Below are 12,189 nucleotides of genomic sequence, written 5' to 3'. Positions count from 1 at the left end.
AAGTGTCCCTGTTGTGTGAATACACTCCACACTCCACAGTGGATTCCAGCTGATGCTACAGACAGTGAAGGGCAGGAGGTAACTCTCACGTCCCACTGACTACTCCAAGATTGAGGCCCTTTGCGTCCTCCCTCCCCTTCTAGGTAACCTTGTGCCACTAAATATTTTTCCCACCCCAGGGCTCACCTCGCCATCATATCAGCTCAGTCCCAGCTGTATTATCTACAGTAATACTGTAATACTGCACATCCATCTTTTGCACATCTACCATTCCAGTGTTTAATTGCCATATTGTAATTACTTCGAAAACCATGGCCTATTTATTGCCTTAACTCCCTTATTTGACCATATTTGCACTCACTGTATATAGACTTTGTTTTCCTTTTTTTCTACTGTGTTATTGACTGTATGTTTTGTTCATTCCATGTGTAACTCTGTGTTGTTGTATGTGTCAAACTGCTATGCTTTATCTTGGCCAGGTCGCAGTTGCAAATGAGAACTTGTTCTCAACTAGCTTACCTGGTTAAATAAAGGTTGAAATAAATTAAAACATTTTTTAAAAATACAGTAATACTGATAAATGTCTACTTGGGAGGCCTGATGACGTAAAATCCTGTTTAAAGCTCAGTATGTCTGTATTATCTGCCCCGAGCGTAGAAGCCACCGAGTGAAGATGGGTAGAGTGTTGATTCCTTTTTCCAAGTATATTTTGGTAACGTTCAATGGCCCCTTTATAATACACAGTGTATTTGTTCGACTGTACGGCCATGAGCTCTGCGGGACCCACAATGCATTGTTCCTCTGTCTGTAGCGCATTCTGTACTATAGTTGTGAACATGTGGTGTTTCAGGTGCAAAAGAGAGTCATATGAACATCCTGTACGCCTGTATTTTGAACAAAGGCTGAAAATCTCATCACTATTTATTTTTGATTTATTTTCTATTTGATGTATTAGGTTCACCATGGCGACAACTCGTCTTGCTGGGGTCCGACAAAAAATAAAAAAGACATTAAAGACAAAAGACTTTACCATTTACATACATTGAAAAACATTAACATGTTGTGTCTTCAGAATAATCAGTTAGACACAATTCAAGGCTATTAAGAGGGGGAAACAAGACTAATTTCATCAACCAAAGGGCAATCTTCTTCCTTACTCATTTCCCATATATGTCGGAAAGTAATAAGAAAGAACATGCCTCCAAACTGCTGACGGTTAGGACCGTGGCACCACTGCTCAATTTCCTCAAGTGTGAAATCCCTTTGTATACAGTGGATTCTACTTTACTTTATCGATGTAGCTGTGTACCGGACCAGGGGTCCCGACAAGGCTTCTTTGGGCAGGGGGATGGTTCTATGTGGAACCATAATGACTCAGAGAACCCTTTCAGCTCTTCAATGATTCTTTGCAGTTCACAAAAGGGTTCTTTGCTCTTTTAGCAACAGCTCATTCAAATATTATGTGGTGTGGTTTGCTCACATCTTTTTTTTGTGCAACCGTGAGTGAGAGTGTCCTTCCAGTTGATCTAATCTGTTGTGTTATGCCATTACATGTTATATATGACTATGTTCAGTGACAGTGTTTTGTGAAAGAATGGTTGACTAAATCGGTGGTTCTCAATTCTCTCCTCAGGGGCCCCCAGCTGTTTCAGAGGTAGCTCACTTGTTTCAACGTGTCAATTAGCACAATGATAATGCTTAAGGGAATGTAACAATATAATAAGGCTTACAGAGTGAAAAAAACCTGTATGGTTCTTCAAAAGAATCTATAAAGATCCAATCAAATTTTATTTGTCACATTCTTTGTAGAAAACAAATGTAGACGAACAGTGAAATGTTTACTTTTACAGGGCGTTTTATATACACAAAATAAAAAAATTGTCACAGTGAATAACAAATTAAAAGAAAGATTAAAAGAAACATGGCTATATGGCTATACGTATACACAATCCATGTCCATGGCATGATGACTCCTTTCTGTCCCCAATCCATCTGGCAATGCTGCTGCTCCAGTTTCAACTGTTCTGCCTGCGTCCCAGACCTGCTGTTTTCAACTCTCTAGAGACAGCAGGGGTTTAAGGCTACCTGTCCCAGACCTGGGTTTCTGCACAGCACTTTGAGATATCAGCTGATGTACGAAGGGCTATATAAATACATTTGATTTGATTTGATGTCTCAATTGTCACAAGGCTTAAAAAAAAACATTTTTTAACCTGTCTCCTCCCCTTCATCTACACTGATGGAAGTGGTGACATCAATTGAGGTGACATCAATAAGGGATTATAGCTTTGACCTGGATTCTCCTTGTTAGTCTATGTCATGGAAAGAGCAGGTGTCCCTAATGTTTTGTACACTCAGTATATAGGGAGTAGAACCTTTGAGATTGTGAAAGGCTGTTTATAGAACTATTCTCCATAATGATTCTAAAATAACCATGAAAAGGGTTCTATATAGTCCCAAAAAGGGTTGTTACCATAGCGGAAGCCCCCATGCAGTATTTGTATTTATAAATCATGTTTATTTCACAAAAATATATTTTTCATCATTTTAATAATTTATTTCCCTTGATCCTCTTTTTGCCATTGAAATGCTCAGTCTGGTCGTTTTTGGGTGTGATACAAATGTAAATATATTTAGCACTTATTGGCAGATAGGATCATCTAGAATCTAGAGCCTACCCCACTTACCCGTTCAAAGTAAGAGGAAATGTATACAAATAAAAGATGACTGGTCATTGGTCAGGAAAATCAGATTGTGATGTCATGCTGTGGGCCAAAACCTCCATTCCCACTGAACAGGCTGAAATTCCAGGCGTTTTTTTCCCTCAAGAAGCTCCTTACACGAAAAGGGCATTATCATAATTTCAGCAATTTCAGTGTCATTTCGACCTCATAGTATGGATTTTTTTTTTACCAGTAAAATTACGGTTTTGACTGCACTGCTCCTTTAATGGTTATTTATAGAACCTTAGAAAATGGTTCGTTATAGCACCACCCAGTTTCCATTTAGAATCTTATGAGCACTTGTAACCCGCTATGGTTACAAGCTAAATAACCCTTAATTGGGACTATAAAGAACCATTTGTTTTTAGTGTGTTATCTGTTAAATGAAACAAATCCCATCCCTCCTTTGAGCCCCCTGCTGTCCCTACTCAGCCAGGGTTGGTTCTCCCGCATATCCATCATCGTGACTCAGAACACACTGCTGTAAAAAGCCCCCGATGACACGAGTAATGGGGATGCAAATGGTAAGTCACGTTTTTGGGGGCGGCAAGGGACAAGTGTGTGTGTGTGTGTGTGTGTGTGTGTGTGTGTGTGTGTGTGTGTGTGTGTGTGTGTGTGTGTGTGTGTGTGTGTGTGTGTGTGTGTGTGTGTGTGTGTGTGTGTGTGTGTGTGTGTGTGTGAGGGGATTACTGTATGACAGTCTATCTCTAGGTTTAGCACCTCTCCATACAAGACACTTACTTCACCATCCACTAGATTGATTAGCATATTGATGATACAGCGGTATCAATTTGTTACATTCGTGAAAAAAATACGTTACTCTATATGTTAATCAAACAATTATCAAGAGAAAATCATGCATATTTAATGTGCACTAATGAAGTTGTTGAAGATTGAATTTGCAGTTGGTTCGGCTTTCGCAGCTGGGAAATGTGTAGTCAGCATGTCAAGATGAGGAGCAGTGCTGCAAATAGTCAGGATGTACTGTACGGCACAGTAATTATGATCGGCAACAATCAGTTACACAGCCAAACTGGTGTTTTGTTACGGTGCTCACTGGAAAGGCTACAGGTAGGATACCACTGTATTCCTTTTGTAGGAACGACAACATGTTCAACCATTATGCTCCAGCTCACCTTCGTGGTAGAGTAAATAGCTCTTTTAAGGGTTCGGGCTTCATAACGTGTGCAATGTGTCGTCTTCCGATACTGAAATGCAAGAGCGCGCAAAAAAAGGGACTAACCGCTGGAGTGGCAGTGTGCAATTGCGCATAACCAAAACAGTGTTTATTCAAAATATTATGATCCATTTGGCATAATCTATCAATAAACATCCAAACATTCTAAATGTATAAATGACCGTGCTCAAATTTCACCAAGAAACATATCTCGCTTTCAACGATCAACTGGCATAGCTATTATTCCAAGTGCACATTGCCAGATTATACACGTGATAAAAAGGTAACAGTACAACGTGCTAACTGTTTATCCCCCCCAAAAAAACATTAACCAACATGAAAAAAGTTGTTTCAGTCGTTTTAACGGACCGCATCATGCCCCATAGTCTGACACGCATGATCTCACTCGGACGCTCCCCAATCTCCCCCATAGACAAGATCCATAGACTGGCTGTAATGGTGTCAACAGGCAGTAGTAGCGTAAAGGTACACTTACCTCCCAAAGCTTGCTTCATAACAAAATCCATGATAATGGCTTTAAATTCCTGCCTTTTTTATCCTCGAGGTCTCCAGCAGGAGAAATAGTCCTTTGTTGCCAGATCTAAAGTAAAAAATGAAAAGCGGTCATTGTTAAGTTTCCCACTGAAACTTGTAACTTGTCTTGACCGAAACCCTTTACTCTGAGGAAACTTTTAAAAACGATATTCAGCCGTATTTCCACAATAATCCATTGATATCAGTAATTGAATATGAAGGACACCAAGGGCCAGTAGACTATAGGCTACCAGACCTCGAACATAAAATAGAGGCGCGCACAATGTACCGTTTGTCACGAGCACAAATGACAATATGGTCACACTTGTCCTGTACCTACTTAGTAGGATTTTTTTGCTGTTGCCTAAAACATCAAATGTGATCATTTCTGTTTAGAGATAATGCAAATTATGAAGCAACGTGTGTTCTTATTGGTAGGCTACTCAAAGTCAAAAATGTTTCACCGACCCTTAAAATCAAAACTATTTTTTTGAGGTCTCCAAATTTATCTGGAGTAGCACAGAGGTGAAGGATGATGACCAAAACACACAATAACCCTCATAATTCTTCGGTTATGAAACTATATACCTGCCACTGGTACTATATATAAAAACTTCCATATTCCAGTAGCCGACACAGAATGTATCTTTTTACGATTCCAAATGTTTTGTCAACCAACCGATCAATGTTCGTACGTTCCTATAACCTACGGTGTTCTTTCATGCACAATAACCATGCCTTTTTATTGTATTTAGCCTATTGCAAGAATAGCATATGTATTTAGATTATAAGTGAATTTCAACATATAACCGATGAATAAACGCGTTGCATTTGTGAACGCACCATGGAAATGATCGCGGTGATACAGAACCACTTCCCTGTTCATCAAAGGCAGGTTTCAGCACCATTGCTAGTGGAGAGCCCCGTTATCGTCCTACAACATAGTAAACCCGACAGCAGGGTTTTCGTATGTGCTCATAATTACCTGTCCGGCGATTGGAATCTTTCAAAAACGACAATAAGACTCAAGGAAATGAAGTTATCGTGCAATGGCAGACTATTATATTAAGTGCACACGCTTGGCATCTCCGGTTTGCTTGCGAAAAGGGACGTCCTTGCTCCTTCTTGCACACTGGCTTTATGAGTGTGTTTATGAGGGGAACTGCAGCTGCCTTGCCTGCCGCTGATGAAGAAACTCACGGAATCAATCACATGGAGAGCTCCCTTCTGAAACGTCCCACGTTCTGACCGAAAGAGAGCGATTATTATTGACGCGGTCCAGTGAGTCTTTGTTCATCCCTCCCCTTTCGGTCTAATAGCGTCTTCTTGAGTAGTTTACCAGAATATAGCCGACAATCCAGCCTCAGCCCACAACCATGAAAAGGCTACCAAGTTTAAGCTTTTATGACCACCTATATACCTGCCTTGCTACCTTTTTACCATTTCTGACCTACATTTTATTTTGCCATGCATATGTTTTTGTGTACTTATGTGGTTGAATGAATCATTTTGAAGGTGACATCCATAATGTTTTCTATATACGGCGACATCCATCTAGGGTAGCCTTTCATTAGGCTACACATAGACATTGCATTTTGCTTCAGTGCTGGTTGTGAAAGGAAAGAATAACGTGTAGATCTACTTACCATTGTCAGGTATTTCTTGAGTACCTCTGTTATCACATCATTGACACATTAGACTTAACCAGATTGCACCGGTTTCACATTATGTTAACCCATCACTGGCAACCAGTTGATCTAGTTCAAACCTTATAAAGGCTTTCCTCCAACATTGTATTGTCCATGTACTGTATTAATACTGTAGCTACATCATGTATGGGTTTGTGTCGATATTTTCAACATGACAATGATGTAATTTACTGCAATTGAAAATGAAAAGCAGAATATTGGCCACCATTAGCGAATAAAAGGGTGGAATTAGTAGTTCATTCAGCTGATCCTTGTTGCCTGTTAAACTTTAACTGACAGATTAGAGAATGGAATTCTATGTGTGCTCATCTGGAGTCTTGCAATATTTTCTTGGTCTTGTTAGATTCACATTGACCTAACCTTTCTTCCACTCAGATTAGAGATGGGTAGGGTTGAGTCATCCCCATTCAACTTAAAGCTCTCCCAATTTAAAAGTAGAATTAGCAAAAGGCATAGGTACAGGTCTTGAGTTGCAGCCATGCAGACATACAGTACCAGACAAAAGTTTGTACACACCTACTCATTCAAGGGTTTTTCTTTATTTTGACTATTTTCTACATTGTAGAATAATGGTGAAGACATCAATACTATGAACGAACACATATGGAAGCACATAGTAACCAAAAAAGTGTTAATCAAATAAAAATAGATTTTAGATTTTAGATTATTCAAAGTAGCCACCCTTTGCCTTAATGACAGCTTGGCACACTCTTGGCATTCCTTCAACCAGCTTCACCTGGAATGCTTTTCCAACAGGAGTTGGAAACTCTTGAACCAGTTCCCACGTATGCTGAGCGCTTGTTGGCTGCTTTTCCTTCACTCTGCGGTCCAACTCATCCCAAACCATCTCATTTGGGTTCAGGTCAGGTGATTGTGGAGACCAGGTCATCTGATGCAGCACCACTCTCCTTATTGGTCAAATTGCCCTTACACAGTCTGGAGGTGTGTTGTTTCATTGCACTGTTGAAAACAAATTATAGTCCCACTAAGCACAAACCAGATGGGATGGTGTATCGCTGCAGAATGCTATGGTAGCCATGCTGTTTAAGTGTGCCTTGAATCCTAAACAAATCACAGACAGTGTCACAAGCAAAGCACCCCACACCATCACACCTCCTCCTCCATGCTTCACCGTGGGAACTACACATGCAGAGATAAGCTGTTCACATACTCTGCGTCTCACAAAGACAAGACAGTTGGAACCAAAAATCTCAAATTTGGACTCACCAGACCAAAGGACAGATTTCCACCGGTCTAATGTCCATTGCTCGTGTTTCTTGGCCCAAGCAAGTCTCTTGTTGTTATTGGTGTCCTTTAGCAGTTGTTTCTTTGCAGCAATTTGACGATGAAGGCCTGAATCACGCAGTCCCCTCTGAACAGTTGATTTTGAGATATGTCTGTTACTTTTACTCTGTGAAGCATTTATTTGGGCTGCAATATGAGGTGCAGTTAACTCTAATGAACCTTTCCTCTGCAGCAGAGGTAACTCTGGGTCTTCCTTTCCTGTGGCAGTCCTCATGAGAGCCAGTTTCATCATAGGGCTTGATGGGTTTTGCGACTGCACTTGAAGAAACTTTTAAAGTTCTTGACATTTTCTATATTGACTGACCTTCATGTCTTAAAGTAATGATGGACTGTTGCTTCTCTTTGCTTATTTGAGCTGTTCTTGCCATAACATGGACTCTGTCTTTTACTGAATAGGGCAATCTTCTGTATACCAACTCTACCTTGTCACAACATAACTGATTGGCTCAAACACACTAAGAAGGAAAGAAATTCCACAAATTAACTTTTAACAAGGCACACCTGTTAATTGAAATGCATTCCAGGTGACTACCTCATGAAGCTGGTTGAGAGAATGTCAAGAGTGTGCATAGCTGTCATCAAGGCAAACTTTGAAGAACTACTTTGAAGAATCTCAAATATAAAAAATATTTGGATTAGTTTAACACTACTTTGGTTACTTTGGTTACATAGTTTTGATGTCTTAACTATCGTTCTACAGTGTAGATAATAGTAAAAATAAAGACAAATCTTTGAATGAGTAGATGGTAATTGACTGGTAATGTATGTACACAGTAGACACTCTATAGTCTTTAAAGTACATAATTCATAGGAGAGAACACACAGCAACATCACACCAGCTTGTGCACAAACAAATCAACAAGGTGCCATGACTATAAAGTACCCTGGTGCTGCAGTACTCTCCCAAGACTGGTTTCTAAGCCACCTGTTTGTGTGTGCATGGCAACCCGAGTGATGAAACTAAAGCTCTGTAATAGCCAGGATTACAGATCAACGTGGGTGTCAGATTCCTATGAAATTCAAAACCTGACATTTGGAGATATTCCTTTCTCCACCCACTGACTGCTGAACGGGCACCGCTCCACCATCCATTGCTTTTAGTGAGCCCTTGCCCACGTGAAAAACATAGGCTCACAGAGTAATGGACAATGTAAACAGATTAATTGATGGGCTTTGTTAGTACTGTATTATCCTGATCATTGTTACCATCGTTGTTGTACTTATTAGCATCAGGGTGCCTTGGATTTGCTATACAGTACTGTACTAAGTGCAATTTCTGTGCATTGCAATAGCCCATTAAAACTTTGGCTTTTAATATCAAACATACACCCACCCTGTTGATTCCAATCATGGTCAAAGGCTGTGTGTTTGGAGTTGCTAACCATGTAAGTCTACCACAATAAGCTGGAATGTCATTCATCGTTTGTACTATAGTTCACAAGCTAAATATCATTAGGGACCTCTACAGATCTACAGAATTTAAGGCCTCCTTTCACGTGCAATTGAATTTTGAACATGTGCATATACAGTACCAGTCAAAAATTTGGACACACCTACTCATTCAAGGGTTTTTCATTATTTTTACTATTTTCTACATTGTAGAACAATAGTGAAGACATTAGAACTATGAACTAACACATATGAAATCATGTTGTAACCAAAGTAGTGTTAAACTAATCCAAATATTTTTTATATTTGAGATTCTTCAAAGTAGTTCTTCAAAGTTTGCCTTGATGACAGCTTTGCACACGCTTGGCATTCTCTCAACCAGCTTCATGAGGTAGTCACCTGGAATGCATTTCAATTAACAGGTGTGCCTTGTTAAAAGTTAATTTGTGGAATTTCTTTCCTTCTTAATGTGTTTGAGCCAATCAGTTGTGTTGTGACAAGGTAGGGGTGGTATACAGAAGATAGCCTTATTTGCGAAAAGACAGAGTCCATATTATAGCAAGAACAGCTCAAATAAGCAAAAGAAACAACAGTCCATCATTACTTTAAGACATGAAAGTTAGTCAATCCGGAAAATTTCAAGAACTTTAAAAGTTTCTTCAAGTGTAGTCGCAAAAACATCAAGCGCTATGATGAAACCGGCTCTCATGAGGACCGCCACAGGGAAGGAAGACCCAGAGTTACGTCTGCTGCAAAGGAAAAGTTCATTAGAGTTAACTGCACCTCAGATAACAGTCCAAAAAAATGCTTAACAGATTTCACGTAAGAGACATATCTCAACATAAACTGTTCAAAGGAGTCTGCGTGAATCAGGCCTTCATCGTTGAATTGCTGCAAATAAACTACTAGTAAAGGATACCAATAAGAACAGGAGGTGTGCATGGGCCAAGAAACACGAGCAATGTACATTAGACCGGTGGAAATCTGTCCAAATTTGCGATTTTTGGTTCCAACCACCTCGTCTTTGTGAGACGCAGAGTAGGTGAACGGATGATCTCCACATGTGTGGTTCCCACCGTGAAGCATGGAGGAAGAGGTGTGATGGTGTGGGGGTGCTTTGCTGGTGACACTGTCTGTGATTTATTTAGAATTCAAGGCACACTTAACCAGCATGGCTACCACAGCATCTGGTTTGCACTTAGTGGGACTATCATTTGTTTTTCAACAGGACAATGACCCCAAAACAAACCTCCAGACTGTGTAAGGGCTATTTGACCAAGGAGAGTGATGGGTGCTCAGCGTTTGTGAGAACTCCTTCAAGACTGTTGGAAAAGCATTCCTCATGAAGCTGGTTGAGACAAAGCCAAGTGTGCCAAGCTGTCATTAAAGCAAAGGGTGGCTACTTTGAAGAATCTAAAATCTAAAATACATTTTGATTTGTTTAACACCTTTGTGGTTTCTACATTTCTACATGTGTTATTTCATAGTTTCAATGTTTTCACTATTATTCTACAATGTACAAATGAAAGAAAAACCCTCGATTTTTTTGAGGGGCCACCAGCGTTACACCGTAGTAGATTGACACGTTCCCTAAAATGATGGTGCATGTAGATAATATTTAATGATCTTTTTTTATTTTTTTATCTTTCTCACTTATTTAATTTTGAGAATCACAATAACAGTGAGGTTGGGATTGAACAGGCTTGCCAAAACCAGGTAATTAGACTTACCCAGAAATTCCCCACAGAGGTTGTCTCCGAACCTCACAATTTTAAAAGCGGACATAAAACCGGAGTTAACTCAAACAGCATGAAAATTAATATTAGTTGAAAATTAATTATTTTCATGATTACAATTAACCGGTGTTATCAGTTGCGTTTGTATTGTTCACACATTGAAGTCACATTCGAACAGGTTATTAGGTATTCAAAGTCCATTTATTCCAACTGCTCATAAATATAATTTAAGGTTTCCAACCAATCCAGAGGCTGGACCTCAGGTCAGTACTAGACTACCATGCATCCCTTCCAATATCTCACCACAGATTCTGATTACAGATTCATTTATTTTGCCACTCATTACAATATTGCCTTGCAATTTAAATTGGCTCAATTCTATGACTGACATGATTTCCTTAACTTGTTTTTTTGAACACCAGCCATATACTTTTCTTCATAATTATGCACCAGTAGGCAATATAGACCAGTGAAATCCCAAGGTCTTCTTGCTTCTTAAGAATATAGGTTGCTGTTTTTTGGGGCTTTCTAGCCATTCACCTGTCCAGATTTGCGATCATCATCTTGTTTACCTGGTTACACATCTTCAGTTCTTCTAGAAAGTCTCTCATTTTAATCCAAACACTCAACTGTTCCAAGAGAACTTACAGTAAAATGTATACAATCTACATACTGTATATAAAATTGGTTTAACACGGTACTAAGGTAAAAACGACTCCCAATGTTGCAATGTTTGGACCTGGTAATACGACTTCAGGTTCCTTATGCATTAAGGCATCAGCATCCTTCAGTTTGGTTAGGCGAACCGAATGAGTGTGCTTCCATTCTCCCTTAAATTACACCATTTACAATGCAGTTGAGCAATGACTAGTGTGGACGGACTGGAGCTCCAATGTCAAATAAAATTCAGTTTTTGTCAAAACTTAATTTGATTCCAGCACCCATTGGATTGCATGCAATTACACATGACCGTTTTTGATAAAAACTTCATTTTCTGTGACGTGGGAGCTCCAGTCTGTCCACCGTCGCCACTCAACTCCATCATAAATCGTGGAGTTGAGTTTAGTCAGCTACAGTTTCCTGTGTATTACAAAAGACTAGAGACACGGTCATCGTCATGGATGCCTTGCCCAAGCTAACTGTAAAGCGATTCGTCCTCCTCAGACGAGGAGTATGAAGGATCGGACCAATATGCAGCGTGGTACGTGTCCATGTTGATCATTTATTAACATTGAACACCAAAAACAAAATAACAAGTAGAACGAACGAAAATGAAACAGTTCTGTATGGTGAAGACACAGAAAACAGAAACAATCACCCACAACTAAAATGGGGAAAACAGGCTACCTAAGTATGATTCTCAATCAGAGACAACGAACGACACCTGCCTCTGATTGAGAACCATACACATAAACACAACATAGAAAAAAGAACATAGACTACCCACCCCAACTCACGCCCTGACCAAACTAACACAAAGACATAATAAAGGAACTAAGGTCAGAACGTGACACTAACCTTTGCCTTAAAATGGTGAGTTGCCCTCTAAATTAAGGTGGGTAATTCACAGACACTGTTGACATGTGTGTTCCGTTGCCCATTCCGCCTTCTGGAGC

The 12,189-nt window shown here is 39.7% G+C and overlaps 1 protein-coding gene across 1 annotated transcript in view; it reads right to left on the bottom strand.

Moving 5' to 3' along the window:
* The window catches only part of LOC135545930 (complexin-1-like), a 41,294-nt gene extending 35,601 nt beyond the window's left edge, over positions 1-5,693 (bottom strand). The window contains exons 1-2 of the mRNA XM_064973928.1: positions 5,420-5,693; positions 4,397-4,501 (exon numbers count right to left, since the gene is read on the bottom strand). Coding sequence (XP_064830000.1) covers positions 4,397-4,427 — 31 coding nt within the window. The 5' untranslated portion in view covers positions 4,428-4,501; positions 5,420-5,693. The remainder of the gene's footprint in view (positions 1-4,396; positions 4,502-5,419) is intronic.
* Positions 5,694-12,189: the final 6,496 nt, after the last annotated feature.

Source organism: Oncorhynchus masou, chromosome 9 (assembly GCF_036934945.1).
Source record: "Oncorhynchus masou masou isolate Uvic2021 chromosome 9, UVic_Omas_1.1, whole genome shotgun sequence".
In the NCBI taxonomy this organism is placed as follows: domain Eukaryota; kingdom Metazoa; phylum Chordata; class Actinopteri; order Salmoniformes; family Salmonidae; genus Oncorhynchus; species Oncorhynchus masou.
Note: the sequence above shows the minus strand (reverse complement) of the source record. Positions and strands in the feature narration are given on the sequence as shown.